Below are 16356 nucleotides of genomic sequence, written 5' to 3'. Positions count from 1 at the left end.
AGAAGAAATCATAGTGCTACATGCTTCCAAATCATACTATAACTCAAATTTATTAGCCAAAAGTATACAGTAATCTTTGGTGGATTAATGTTTATCTTACGGAAATACCAAAATATTTAAAAGATTGTGTAAAACCTGAAACTAATCACTTGCGTCTGACCTATTACTGACAATATATAGATGAATTATCATGCGGTAAAGAAATAATGAGTGTTTCTTTAAGAAGAAGTAAATTTTTCATAGTGAAAACTCACTCATTGAAACTTGATATTATTTAGTTTTCAAATGTGAACAATGAAAAATAGTGTTAACATATGCCTATTTGTGCATATGATAATCAGTTTGCAAGATGATAGCTCTGAAACCCTGCAAGGTTGTTTTATGTCTTTGGATAATGTCTTTGCCATCATGGAAGGGTGTGTTTCTGTGTGTGTATGTGTGTGTTTTAGTATTTTTTACTTCTTTAATGTATTTTACTTTTACTCTAATTTTAAATAGGAAATATTAACAATTCAAATAACCCCTTTAATTAGAATTCATACCTTCCTCAACCATGCCAAATAAGAAATTCCCCTCTTATTTTATTCAGCATAGATGCATCATATGATGTTGTACTCTATTAAGGGTAATGATTGTGTTCAATAAGAGATCACTGAATAAAATACTTTCTGAGAGGTTTCTCTGTCTTTCTTTTTTAATCCTGGTGCTAAAGAACAAAGGATGAGGTTTCTTTGATTGAGATCAAACTGAGTTTCAAGCTGTTTCTAATAGGGTCAATATACATCTGTATAGTAGTATTGTCTACAAGTCAGTATAATTTTTTGTTTATACAGCTTTAAAGGTATAATTAGAAGACTTTCTTCTTATATAACATTTTCCTTCTTATATAATGTTTTTCCAAAGAAAATAATGTTTATAATAGTAAAGTCCCCTGGACAATGGGCATGTTTAGTTCAACATATATTTTTATTACCTGTTATGTTTAAAATGGCTATGACTTCTGAACCAAGAAACATTAGAGGAGAATTGAGAAAATATGTTTATTTTATCTGATTTGGAAATTTATAAAATTATGAACATATATATAAGTCTTGCTAGGGAATTAAAAGGAATTGTTCTCATTATAATAAAATAGAATTAACATATTGGAGTGTTATATGTGTTTTTCATTCATAGTTGAAATTGATGAGATGATGTATGTTTTGTTAAACTTGTTCAGCATTATATTTTCATAATGTTTTCAAATGTTATTAGTGCTTAGATCATTTAATAATTTTACAGTTTGAAAAGCTTTCACTTAACTTGTGAATCTTTAAAAGTTGTAATTCAATATAATTAACCTCAAAATTATAGCATTTATTTATGGTAGTGAGACAGAAAATGTTTATTTATGCTTGAAATACTGATGTGTTCAAATTAAAACTTCATTTTCTTAACTCTATTTACTCTGTAAGTATTAATTGTGTACTATATTAGGTATTGGGGTCTCATAGCAAAGCAGAGATGGACTTTACCACTAAGAAACTTAAAGTAAAATAGTAAAGTCAGATAAATAAACAGACGTTTACTATAAAGTAATACTTAGAGATACGTAAAGGAAGAGCATTACATCCAAAATGGCGTATAAATAGGAACACTGTCACATCAGAGTTCTAGGAAGGGAATTCCAAGCAGGTGGACCCATATCAGCTCATGCCTAGAAGATGAAAGTGAATAGAAAATGGAAAGTAGTTAAAAGTGCAATTAGAGAATGAAATGTGAGGAGGGGGATAATTAATCTGGAGATGTAGATAGCACCCAGGCAGTAAAGAAACTTTCAACAAATATGGATAATTCCAACCTATATTTTATTTTCTTGTTGTTTAGCTGGAAAGCTCTCAGTAGGAAATAAAGAATTTCATTTAAAAAGCTATTAGTAGACAAATTGAAATAGCAAGGATTTTTATCTATAATACATTTTATGTCCACTCCATGTCATCCATTCAATGTACAGATATTGTTTAGTATCTATGCTGTTTTTACTTAAAGAAATTAGGAAAAATATATTAGTAGTCTAAATGAATTATGTACCCAATGGAAGTCATTTCATTAGGTATTTAGGAAGAGGAGTAATGTATTTTTTTCTGAATTTTTTGTATTAGTTAAATTCTTTGAATACTTCCTAAAAAAAATGTGGAACTGAGTCACTTTTTTGTTTTAATGTTGATACAAATGCAGGAAATATTAACAAAAAAAAGCCTAGGCATTTTTCCCCATACATAAATTTTGAAGCTATTTCAATAATAATGATAAATATTTTGACATTAATGCACTGAAGGCTGTAGATTCCCCACCAGCTGCAAATAATTATGGGTGATAATGCTCTAATTAGAGCAAAATCTTCAGTGGACATTTAATAGAAATAGATCTTGCAACGCAGCTGAGAGTGATGTTAATTAAATCATTTTAAGAGTGAACTCATGAAAAAAAATGCATTATTTTTTTGTATCCACTTTGGAAAATTTAAGCTGGGAGAAAAATGAGATATTTTTAATTTGTGAAACACTTCAAGAGCTAAAATGTCTTTGTTTAGATTGTAGGCTTTCTTCCCCCAAAGCTTTACAAGAATACTTAAATATTTTGGGAGTGATTCACACATAACTTGATTTTAATTCAAATTCAGGGAGTGAAATTAAAAATCATCCAATAAAACCATATAATGCAAATCTGTTCGATTCTGTATCATTTGGAACAAAATATTAAATATTTATGAATGCATATGTGAGAGAGAATATAATTTCCATTTTTGTCACATACTTCTTCAAGGACATGAAAGTATTTTACTTGATCCATTTCATAATTGTAAGGATGATAAAAATGGAGCGCTTGTCATTTTATGTAGTATCTTTTATTGTTTAGTTAGGTAGTTTGTTTTGCAAAAAACAAAATGAAACAGAGCTTGATTCCAGTTGACAAAGGGAGTGTGTACATTATAGTTAAGGAATTAAATGAAAGTTAGAGGCAAAGCAAAATAAAACAGGAACCAAATCATAACACATGAAAACCAGTGAAAAATAGCCATCACCAGGGTGGCAAGATGGACAGTACAACTAAGAATCCGTAAAGTGGAAGCATATATGGGCCCTCAACAGCATACATTTCTTGGCTCTTCACTCTAATGAAAGCAGTACATATCATGGTGATTATGAGTTGAACCTGTGGTTAGATAAGGCTTAGCCTCTTATTCCTTCTTTACCACTTATTAGTTGAGTGACATTAGGCATGTTACCTTTCCGCTGTAAAATGTTCATAGTAATATTATCTACCTCAGAAGCATTACAAGAGATAATCTGTGCAAAAGTACTTGGTGCATCGGAGTTGATGACCTCTCTTCCTTCTTTTTCTTCATCATCAGTACTCTGATATGAATGTGGTTCAGCAATTTTCTGTTTCTGCTTCTCTCACTATGTATTCTTATTTGTCTCAACATTACCAGCTGAATTGGCTTTCAATCAAGTATTCAACTCATAGTTATGGTTTCCTTATAACCTTATCTCGTTTATAACTCTACACTGTATCCTTTGTGGTTAGTTTCCTCTGCCAATGGCCTGATTATCTTTAAACGTCCTAAATCAAACTCCAAGGAGAAGAATATGTCCTGGTTGTTTTGTCTTTTAAGTGGAGAGTCTAGTGTCTGTTCATACCTTAGTCTAGTCTATAATGCTGTTAAGCTCAGGCCAGTAACTTGTTGAGTCCTGTGGTCTGTCTGGTGCTGGCTAATAGAGGCAGTGGTGGGACATTTTACCCAGACAGAAATGCTCATGGCTGTCACATGCCTATTACATCTAAATAAATACACATAAAAAGTTAAGATTGAACCGCTTACCAAATTATAGAACCAGTGTGAATAGTAAGGTTGGGTCTTAAATAGTGATCTTGTATCTCCCACCCAACACTCTTTTGAATAGACTTTAAATAGTCTTGGTAATCTTGAAATTTTTACACCATTATAAAATTGCTATGCAAATTATTGGATAATTTTGTAAAAAATCCTTACATACCAGAATTTTATTATTTATTGTTTTAGTATAAATCTCATTGTATTCCATGTCTTGAAGAACGGTGTTTTGTTTTAAAATATCTTACTTATGACTGAATTATATTGACTTGGTCTTTCTGTTTTAACTTCTCCAGGCTGCTAAGTTGGCTATCACAGTGCAAGCCTTGGAGTCCCAATGGGGGACTCCGGATCAAGACGATCTACCCTGGTCTCCCGATTGCCAATATTCAGAAGAAGTATTAGCAGAAGACATGATTCTCTTCCTTCTTCACCCTCCTCCAGTAATACAGTCGGTGTCCACAGTTCCTCTCCTTCCAGCACTAACTCAAGCTCAGGTAGTACAGGTAAACGCAGGAGCATATTCCGTACTCCGTCCATCAGCTTTCACCATAAGAAGGGGACTGAACCTAAGCAAGAACCTACCAATCAGAACCTTAGTATTTCAAATGGTGCTCAATCTGGTCACAGCAGTATGCAAAAATTGAGTATGGAAGAACATATTAAAACCAGGGGAAGACATTCCGTTGGTTTTAGTAGTTCACGAAATAAGAAGATAACAAGATCTATGACAGAGGATTTTGAAAGGGAAAAGGAGCACTCAACTAATAAGAATGTTTTTATAAATTGCCTAAGTTCTGGCAAAAGTGAGGGGGATGATTCTGGATTCACAGAAGAACAAACTCGCCGTTCTGTTAAGCAGTCAACAAAGAAGCTGCTTACTAAATCTTTTTCATCTCACTATAAATTTTCTAAGTCAGTTCCACAAAGCCAGTCTATTTCTTTGGTACAACAGTCTGAATTCTCATTGGAAATTACACAGTACCAAGAGAGAGAACCTGTAATAGTCAGAGCTTCTCCATCTTGTTCTGTGGGTGTGACAGAACGGGCAGGAAGCTCCTTACAGTCTCCATTACTGTCTGCTGATCTTACCACAGCTCAGACACCTTCCGAGTTCTTCGCCTTAACGGAAGATTCTGTGTCCGAAGCAGGCGCATTTTCTAAAAGTGGAAGCATGGCATCCCACTGTGACAACTTTGGCCACAATGACTCTACCTCTCAGATCTCTCCCAATCCTGCTGCTGTTACAAAGACAACAATAGACCTTATGGGAACTGTTCCCTGTGCAATTATGTCTCCTGGAAAATACAGGTTAGAAGGTCGATGTAGCACTGAATCTCATTCCTTACCAGAAACCTCTGCTGCTAGTCAGAAGGAAGTGTTATTGCAAATCACAGAACTACCTGTTATGAATGGGAATGACTCAGAGAATCACCTACCAGAAGATACTCATGGAGAAGAACATATGGTATTACAAAATGGTGAAACAATTCTGGCAACAAGCTCCCCAAGAAAGCTTGGATTTTACGAGCAACATAAAGCAATAGCTGAACGTGCTAAAGGGATTCATCCTATTTCAGATTCAAGGATAATACCTTCTTCTGGTGATCGTCATATTTTTAACAAAACATCATATGGATATGACACAAATCCTGCCAAAGGTATGCTGATTTTCTTGGTATAATAAATGTAAATTATAATTATAATTATTCACTTTTCTTACTCCATCTCATTAATGGAAACCACATTTTCCTTATTTTTCACTCTCTAATATTCTTTCCTATTTATAATTTGTTTTAAATCTTTTCTCTACTCGATCTTAAACTTCACTTATATTATGATGGAAACATAATTCAGCAATACTAGTCATTTTTCTTAGTTGTGTTATCCAGATTCTGACCCTCAGAAGAAAGTGGAAGAAAACTAATTTTATTTGCAATGCGGCTTTATCTAAAATAAAGGCGATCTATTTTTAGTTTCTGATAAACTATTGCTATTTCTTAATTAATGAAATGGATGCATTCATTTGGAATATATGGATACTTGGTTCCAACTTTGCCTCTGCCATTAACGACCTGTGTAACCGTAGGTAGCTTCTCTTTGCTTTAAACAAAAGGGATGGGCAGTTGAATTACTCTAGTCTGTTATTTAATAGAAAACTTTGTTATTTAATAGAGAACTTTATTATTTAGTATACATTTCATTTCAAGAAAATTATTGAATATGTACCTCTACTGGGATGTATTTGACATTATGTTTTATTTTTTTTTTCTCTACTACAATTACTACTTCCACTGCTGCTGTTGTTACTACTATGCTGATACTACTGCCACTACTGCTACTACTACTTCTACTAGTTCTCCCAACAGTGAATGCTTATTATGTCCTGTTAACTGTTCTGTGCTCTTTGATATATTAATTCATTTAATCCTCAACTGGCTGAAATCACTACTATCGTTGTAGTCCATTATGCAGACAAGACAATTGGAGCACAGATCAGTTGGTTAAGTAATGTGTCCAAAGGCACAATGTTAGCACATAATTGTTTGGGATACAAACCCTATGAAGTAGGCATTCGTATTTTCCCCAGTGAACAAATGTGAAAACTGAGACCAAGGGATCATACAGCCGGTAAGTAGCAAGCCAAATTACAACTATCTCAATTCAAAGCTCAGGCTCTTAATGACTAGGCTGTAATACACATCATGATCCTGACTCTTTCCGAAACATTAAGAATCATACTAAAATATAAAATAAGATTCATAAGTCAAATTACATATTACAATATCAAGAATCATAAGTTATATGATTTATCTAGCTAGTCTCTCCATGATTATAGTAATTTTAAAGTTTTAAATGTATGAATTAATTGTCCAACTGTATAATTTTATAGCTTAATATTTTTCAAATTTGATACAAGATTGTTTTTATGTTTCTACCTGCTTTTTTCATTTTCTTGATCTTGGTAGCCTTGTGTCTACTTTTGGCTTTAGTTATACCTACTTAATTATTTAATAATAATATAATAAGAAGAAGATGATGTCAATGATGACGAACCTTTTTGTATACTTAACATGTGCCCCAAAAATGAGCTACGCAGTTTGCGTGCATTATTGCATTTAGTCTTAATCAAAATTTTGTGTGGCAGTTATTAATAACTAAGATTTAGGACTAAGTTAAAAAACTTAATGAAATCCCATTGTTAGAAAATGGTAGCCCTCAGATTGAAATCTAGGAAGTTTTTTTAAAAATTAACACAAAAAAAGAGGTATAAATATAATTATCCTGATTATCTCTAATTCTTATTTAGAAATGATGATTTTCCTCAATGTCAAATTAAATACTGTATACATTTATCTCTATGGAAACTAGAGAGTGACTAACAGTATCTTGCCGATTATTAATCTTTGACTGATATCCTGATTGCAAGGTGTTCAACATATTAAAGTAATTTCACTGAATTCCACAATATGTTGTCCATTCTTGGACATTGGTTATGTATTCATATTATCTACAAATATACATAGGTAAATAAGCTGGTAATGTCAACAAGGAAACAGTGATAATGTACTATCCTTCATTTTGTGGAGATGGTCGTCTGCTATTCATAAGGATTTTATAATTTGGAAGTTTAATATTTTAAAATAGTTAAGTAAGTGTATTTTATGTAAGAAAGAGTTGTTGTACACATTAAATTCCATAATACTAAATGTAGTTTGTATTTATTTTGAAACATATTTAAGCTAATATTTAATACACATTTGAATGTATTAGGTATTCAATCATATCAAAATTAATAATGTAATGTCTGGCATTTTAACTTTTATTTATTGGTTTAAAAAGTTATTAAAAATAAAAACTGCTATATGTTGGCCTAATAGGTTCTGGACAAAAGTCTTTAAACTGATAGATGAGCCATTCATTCATTTATTCACTCACTGAATCATACATTCAACAAACATTTGTTTTGGCGCTGATTTAGGCACTAGGGACATAGCAATGAATAAAATAGGCACAAATTCCTACCTTCATGAAGTTCACTTTTTACTGGGGATACTCAGACAACTAACATATAAATAAATAAATGGCATATGCTAATAATTGCTGAGGATAAGTTTAAAGCAGAATGAAGGAGTAGAAAGTAGGGGGTGGTGTTGTTTTATATTTATTTCTAGCTTTATTGACGTATAGTTCACAAATAAAATTGTGTAATATGTAAAGTGTAAAATGTGATGATTTCATGTATGTGTATACTGTGACATTTTGAAAGGATTCTCTACCATTGAGTTAGTTCACGTGCTCATCACCTCACATGTTCACCTTTGTTTTTCAGTGAGAACATTGAAGTTCTAGTGTCTTAGCAAATTTCAATTATATGTTACAGTATTATCAACTGTAGTCACCTTGTTATACATTAGATATCAGACTTTATTCATCTTATAAGTAAAAGTTTGTACCCTTTTACCAACCTCTCCTTATTTTTTATTATTCTACTGGCAACCACTTTTCCATCTTTGTTTCTATGAGTTTGACTTTTTTATTTTTAAGATTCCACATGTCTTTGAATTTGTCATCTTCTATCTGGCTTATTTCACTTAGCATAATGCCCTCCAGGTTCATCCATGTTATCACAAATGATGGAATTTCCACTTTTTTAAGGCTGAGTAATTATCCATTGTGTATATATACCACCTTATATAACAACTCAGGTTGTTTCCATATCTTGTCTATTGTGCAGAATGTTGCTATAAACATGGTGGTACAGATATCTCTTTGAAATAATGATTGCATTTCCTTTGCATATACAGAAATGGGATTTCTGTATCATATGGTAGTTCTATTTTTAATTTCTTGAAGAAACTCCACATGTTTCCACAAAAGCTTTACCAGTTTACCACAAACACTGTGTAATGGTTCCCTTTGTTCCACATCCTCTACAATATTTGTTCTCTTGTGACTTTTTTATAATAGTCAGCTTAACAGGTGTGTGAGGTGGTGTCTCATTATAGTTTTGATTTGCATTTCCGTAATAGCTAGTGATGTGGAGCATCTTTTCATACATCTGCTGGCCATTTGTATGTCTTAGGGAAAGTGTCTGTGCAGGTCCTTTGCCCAGTTTTTAATTGGATTGTTTGTTGTTGTTGTTGTTAAGTTGTATGAGTTATTTACATATTTTGGATATTAGCCCCTTATTTGAGGTGTTATTTGCAAATATCTTCTCCCATTCAGTTGGCTGCCTCTTTGTTTTGTTGATAGTTTCTTTTGCTGTGCAGAAGCTTTTTAGTTTTTGGTTGTATATCCCTTGCCTTTGAGGTCAAATTAATAAAATCCTCTCTAAGACCAAGGTCCATACGTTTAGTACCTATTTTTCTTCAATGCAATTTATTGCTTCAGGACTTATATTTAGGTCTTTGATCCATTTTGAGTTAAGTTTGCTGTGTGGTGACAGATAACAGCCTATTTTCATTCTTTTGCATGTGGCTTTCCAATTTCTCCAGCACCATTTATTGAAGAGGCTTTCTTTTCTCTATTGTATATTTTTGGCTCTTTTGTCAAAAATTGTCTGCCCATATATATGTGAGTTTATGTCTTGGTTCTCAATTCTGTCCTATTGGTTTGTGTGTCTGTTTTTCTGCCAAATAGCATGCTGTTTTGATTATCGTCACTTTGTAGTATAATTTGAAGTCAGAGAGTGTGATACATCCAGCTTTGTTCTTTAGGTATGGTGAGCAGTGTATATTACTCAAGGTAACATATTGGCTAAGACTTGAAGGTGATTAGAAAGTAAGATATACAGATATTTGAGAGAAGTATATCAGTACAAAGGCTATGGTGTAAAGGTCCTGGGGCGGGAACACACCTGAAATTTTCTAGGGATGGCAAAAGGTCTAGTGTGGCATAAGCAGAGTGAAGGGGTAGGGGAGACAGCAGAAGATGAAGTTAGAGACCTGAACAGATAGATGATGGAGAGATCCCAAGTGTGAGTTGGAGAGAAGGGTTATATCTTGAGGAACCTGAGTGACCATTGGGAACACATCAGGTTTAAAATGATTAGAGGAGTGATTGTGATTAATATAACTTAATGTTTTAAGTGTATCATTCTGGTTACCATGTGGAAAGTAGATTGTGTGTTGGTAGGGAGAGGCAGGTGGGAGTAGCCAGAGGCAGGAGATTATTAGGAAGTATGACAGCAACCCAGGGGAATATTGACAGAGTTTGGTCCAGAATATTAGTGAGGGAGGTAGCAAGAAGTGATGAGATTCTGTACACAACTTGGAGGTAAAAAAGACAGGATTTGCTTTTGTGATTTATATGAGGTATGGAGAAGCCACAGATGACTCCAAAGGTTTTGGGCTTCAAAGTGACTACATGATTAAGCAAACTTTATTAATTTAAAAAGTTTTCTGTGATAGAGAAATTTTGAATGACACAAGGAGTTTCCAATTTGCTTTCAATGGAACATTTATAAAAACTATATTTAACTATTTATATTAATTTTTATTTATTTACTTTTTAACAGTTCTTGCCAGTAGCCTCAGTCCATATCGTGAAGGAAGATTTATAGAGAGGCGGCTACGATCCTCATCAGAAGGAACTGCAGGGAGTAGCAGAATGATCCTGAAACCAAAAGATGGAAATGGAGAAGAAGTTAATAGTCTAAGAAAGCAAAGAGCAGGTTCATCGTCTTCAAAAATGAACAGCCTGGTAAGTGAATACATGTACCTTCACGTGATACAGTAATTCCACATACATCTGGCATGTTCATGCCTCTTGCAGAGTGAAAACACACTGAAAAATGACTTCTTATATTTGAAGGGAAAATTGATCTCCATAGTTGACTTCACAAGTCAGAGATGCTAAGTTTGCACTTAAGATTCTCATGGGTTGTGACAGATAGGAGACGGCCACGATAACTACTCTTAATTCCTGTCTTCCTTGGTTGATGGAAAGTTTGATGTTCTCCATTCTAGAATAAAACCCTGGGATACACAAGCTAAGAGAAATGATGGTTATGAGGATACCCTCTAACACCGTCATTTCACACTGGCTCTTTATTCTATAGCCATTCTAATATACGTCCTTTTATAAACCATGCTGATGCCAGTCCCACCATTAGACGGTTTTACAGTTGACCCTCCACAACAGGTGAGAGACCTTTGGAGTCAAGGCAAGGCAAAGTGCCTATCCAAAGCACTAATGCATTCTAGATTAACTGAGATTCCCGATTCCTGGTCCAAACTCTAGGAGCCTGCAGCTAAGGGTGGAGGTGGGTATGTAGGGGGTAGGGTCTGGGCTTGCACTTGTAGGCTGAGGTATCTTAGAGGCATGTGGATGAAGCTTCCTCATAATGTGATCTGGAGCCTGGGGTGAGAATTGATGATGAGTGGACCACAGCCCAGGGGTTCCAAGAGGCTCACGTCTCACAAATGTTGGGGTGGGCTTGCCTTTTGGAGTTATTTCAAAATAAAGTTATTACTTTATTCATTTTCTCACAAATGGTCCTTTTTCAGCAGTGTCTTTGATCCCTAATATTTAACAGTGTTTCTTTTAAATGATCTATCTACCTACCTACATACCTACATGTGCAAAATGCTAAATAATTTATGGCATTTCTATGTATTTTACATATTTACGTCTTCAAATGAAAATGTTAGCTCATCTCATTCTGACAGTTGTGTTGTAAAGAAGCCTTAAGTTACTGAGACACTACTGAGTGATACCAAAACCATTGTATTTGAAGTTAGAAGTTCTATCCATTAGGTCAGGCTTGACCAGATTTTAATCTTGGACAAATCAGTAACTACAAAACAACAAGTGATAATGGGTTCCTTATTTGTATGGAGGTAGAAAATAATTGTATCTGTATTTGTATTTGTGTATATATATATATATATATATATATATATATATATACATATACATATATATGCATATAAGTATACATATGTAATATTTCATCTTTATGTTCTTTAAAAATGTTATATTATTGCAATAGACTTTATTTTTGGTCTAAGAACGTGTTAAGAAGGATTTCCAATTGATGAAACATTAAAAGTTATGGCTAATGAATTATTGTGAAATTCACAAAATTTCCATTATTCTTTCACAGAGAGGTATTTATATTAATAATTATGCATTATTTATAGTACTTGCCAAATACTGGGCCTTTTACATATTATTTATAGCTCGTTTTTTCATACTATATATAAATAATTTTCCTTGTAATATCACAAAATCATTCTACTTCTCAGATCCACTTTCAAGATTTAAAAATTAAAATGTTAAAACAAAAATGCAATTTTGGTTTTTTATTTGAGGCTTTTTATAAATTAACAAGTGTCCCTGCAGTGATGTAGATCTTCCACTAGGTGGCAGGATGACACCATTGCCATGTTAGGGGAAAGGCTATCAAGATTGGAACAGAAACTTGGTAAAATACATGTTAACTGGATTTATAGGTAAAAATTGTTGAAATAAATACTGAAACAGTTGAATTGTTACACTAAATCTATAAAACATACTTTATGACTTTACTGTTTTTCTATGAATTTTGCAACCAATATCTCATCCTTCAATTATTTTACAGGGTAATAGTTAATTTAAAATGAACAAGAATATAATCTTTAACTCATAGCAATATGAAGATGAAATGCCATGATTCTTTACATTATGTTAGTTGTGAAACAAGTGACATGTATTTAGGAAATGTGTGTAAAATAACACACATTTTCTATATTACTCTTTCAAAATAATTCCAGTGGATATATGTATTTAAGAGTACACCCATGGTTCAGTTATTCTTTTCTTTTAGAGAAATAATAATAGTAATGTGTAGATTTCCTGTCAAGATGAAGGAGGAGGTAAGTGCTGTACTCGCATCCTGTTATGACCACATTAAAATTACAATTAAACTTCAAAAAAGCCATCATTGAGAATTGCCTGAAGTCTAGCTGAACCAAAGTCCTACCTCTAAGGAGATACGGAAGAAGCCACTTAGAGACAGGTAGGAGGGGCAGAGACATGGAACCGACTGGTCCCAAACCCATGTGTGACAGTTAAACATTGGAAAGGATATCTCAGCTGCGGAGGACACCACTGGAGGAGTGAGGGGTTCCAGCCCCACAACACTCTCCCCCAGTCCAGGGTTCCAGGGCTGGGAAGAGAATTCCCGACAACTTCTGGTGTGAAAACCAGCGGTGATTGTGGCTGTGTGAGATGGAGAGTGGCTTGAGTCCAAGACAATCCTCTTAAAGGGCCCGTGCACGGACTTACCCACTGATAGACTCACTTGCTCTGAGGCCCAGCACTGGGGAAGCAGTTCAGAAGACGACAGGGACATATATGGAGGAACTAAGTTGTCTGGCCTCAGGGAGAGGGCTGGAGGGACAGCTGTCTCCCAGACAGAAGTGCTGGGAGAATCCACTGTTTCTTTGTTGAGATGTCTCCCTTCCTGGCATGCAGTCACCAGAAGCTGCCATATCTGCATCTCTATCAACCAGGCTTACACTGTTCGTTCATCCTGATTCCCTGAGACCCTGCCCCACCCAACTTGTGGGCCCACCCAAGCCACTTCTGGTGGCTTTTCTAGACAAACAGTCTGTCTTGGCTCATGCTGTGGATTTTTGTAAAATCTCTCAAAGGTTCACAAACCCCAAACAAGCAGCATTTGAACTCAGCATGTTCTGCACCTCTTGCTGAGCAGCCCCAAGCCCAGCACTAGTGGCAGCCATCCTCGGTTCATGGCTTGGCTTCTCGAGGCACCTCCAAGCCCAGTGCTGGTGGTGACCATAAGTGGATTGCTCTGTGGCTCATGCCAGGTGGCCCAGGGCAGGACACAGGCTATGGCTGAACTTGTCCAGCAGCAGGTCCCCTCCCAGTAGGCTCCGAGGCACACATGCTTGTTGGTCAGCTTCCGACCAAGCTGGAGCATCACCCAGTCTCCTCCAAGAATGACACACCCAAAGGGCAGACTGGACAGGCACAAGAGCCCTGCTTAAGTGAATCCTGGTCAGTAGCCCCTGCATAACAGCTCCTCCACTGTAGTTACTTCAGTTCTCACAACCAATCAGCACAAGGGTCAATCACTCCCACTGACATTCAAAGAGCAACCAAAGCTGAACTACAATGGGAGGGCACATACAACCTATACAAGGGACACAGCTGCAGTACCCAGCTCAGGTGACTAGAAAGACTGCTCCACTGGGCTCCACAGCACACCTACTATGTACGGCCACTCTACTAAGACTGGGAGACATAGCATCCCTATCTAATACATAGAAATAAATACAGGGAGGCAGCTAAAATGAGAAGACAAAGGAATATGTCCAAAATAGAAGAACAGAACAAAGTTCCATTAAAATAACTAAACAAAATGGAGACAATTTACATGCAGTTTTAAATACTGGTTATAAGGATGCTCAATGCTCTCAGGGAGAAATTCAACAATGAGATAGGAAACATAAAAATGGGAATAGAAAACATAAAAAAAGTCAGAAATGAAGAATACAGTAATGGAAATGAAGAATATATTAGAAGGAATCTACAGTAGATTAGATGAAGCAGAGGACTGAATTAACAATTTAGAAGATAAGGTAACAGAAAACACCTGATCAAAACAGCAAAAAGAAAAAAAGAATCCAAGAAAATGAGAATAGTTTTAGGGGCCTCTGGGACAACATCAAGCACACCAATATTCACATCATAGGGGTGTCAGAAGACCAGAGAGACCAAGGAATTGAAAATCTCTTTGAACAAATGAGGACAGAAAACTTCCCTAACCAGGGGAAGGAAATAGACATATAATCCTAGTAATCACAGAGAGTCCCAAACAAGATGAACCCAAGTAGGCTCACACCAAGACTCATCATAATTAAAATGCCAAAGTTTAAAGACACAGAAAGAGTCTTAAAATCAGCAAAAGAAAAGCACTTAGTTACCTACAAGGGAGTCCCCATAAGTTTGTCAGCTGATTTCTCATTAGAAACTTTGCAGGCCAGAAGGGATTGGCACAAAATATTGAAAGTGAGGAAAAACCAGGACTACAACCTAAATTGCTCTACCCAGCAAAGTGATCATTTAGAATCAAGGAGCAGATAAAAAGCTTCCCAGACAAGAAAAAGATAAAGGAGTTCATCACCACCAAACCAGTATTACAAGGAATCTTAGGGTGACTTCTTTAAAACAAAAAAAACAAAAAAAAATAAAAAAATAAAAATAAATATGAATAGTAAAATAGCAATAACTACATATCTATTAACAATTACTTTCAATATAAATGGATTAAATATTCTAATAAAAAAATAGGTTGGCTGAGTGGATAAGGAAACAAGACCCTTACAGAGGGTGCCTACAAGAGACTCACTTCATATTGAAAGACACACACAGACTGAAAGTAAAAGGATGGAAAAAAGATATTTCATGAAAATAGAAATAAACAAACAAAAAATACAGAGACTGAAAGTAAAGGGATGGAAAAAAAAAGATATTTCATGGAAAAAAAAAATCTGGGGTAGCAATACTTATACCAGACAAAATTGACTTTAAAACAAAGGTTCTAACAAGAGACAAAGAAGGACCAGGCAATTTCATTTCTGGGTATTTATCTGAAGAAACCAAAACATGACTTTGAGGGGATATGTGCATCCATGTGTTCATTGCAGCATTGTTTACAATGGCCAAGATATGGAGGCAGCCTGGGTGTCTGTTAATGGATGAATGAATAAAGAGGAGGTGGCACACATATATGCAATGGAATATTGCTTAGCCATGGAAGGGAATAGTTTCTTGCCATCTGTGGCGGTATGGTTGGACCTGGAGAGTGTTATGCTGAGTGGGATATGTCAAACAGAGAAAGACAGATGCAATGTGATTTCTCTTATATGTGAAATCTAAAGAACAAAATAAACAAAGAAAACTCAAGCAAACTCATAGATACAGAAAACATTTTGATGGTTGCCAAATGGGAGGGGATTCTGGGGGTGGGTGAAAAAGAGAAAAGAAGTACAAATTGGTTGTTACAAAGTAGTCATGGGGATGTAAAGTAAAGCATAGGGAATATAGTCAATAATATGGTAATAACTATGTATAGTGCCAGGTAGGGGTACTAGACTAGTCAGGGGAATTACTTCTTAAATTATATAAATGTCTAATCAGTATGCCGCATACCTGAAATTAATTTGAAATAATATTGAATGTCAACTGTAATTGAAAACTTAAAAAGGGAAGGGGAAAGGTGAGGAGGAATGATAGGTTCAAATTTCTAGGTATAAAACAAAAATAAGTCATGGGGATGTAATGTACAGCATGGGGGATAGTCAATAACATTGTGATAGCGTGGTATAGTGTCAGATGGATGCTGGACTTTTGGTGATCGCTTCTTTAAGTATACGAGGGTGTGGTAAAAAAATATGGTAGATGTTTAAATTTAAAGAAAAATTATCAGTAAAAGACATATTGCCATCAATCCCCCCTCAAAATAC

General features: G+C 35.0%; 1 protein-coding gene across 4 annotated transcripts in view; it reads left to right on the top strand.

Moving 5' to 3' along the window:
* CCSER1 (coiled-coil serine rich protein 1) overlaps positions 1-16356 on the top strand; it is a 1114085-nt gene that overhangs the window by 126618 nt on the left and 971111 nt on the right. For all 4 annotated transcript variants that reach the window (XM_074323491.1, XM_074323495.1, XM_074323500.1 and 1 more), the window contains exons 2-3: positions 4174-5538; positions 10398-10582. In XM_074323491.1, the coding sequence (XP_074179592.1) occupies positions 4215-5538; positions 10398-10582 (1509 nt within the window). In that variant the 5' untranslated portion in view covers positions 4174-4214. The remainder of the gene's footprint in view (positions 1-4173; positions 5539-10397; positions 10583-16356) is intronic.

Source organism: Rhinolophus sinicus, linkage group LG02, assembly GCF_036562045.2.
Source record: "Rhinolophus sinicus isolate RSC01 linkage group LG02, ASM3656204v1, whole genome shotgun sequence".
In the NCBI taxonomy this organism is placed as follows: domain Eukaryota; kingdom Metazoa; phylum Chordata; class Mammalia; order Chiroptera; family Rhinolophidae; genus Rhinolophus; species Rhinolophus sinicus.
The sequence above is the reverse complement of the archived record's forward strand: the minus strand, read 5'-3'. Positions and strand labels throughout refer to the sequence as shown.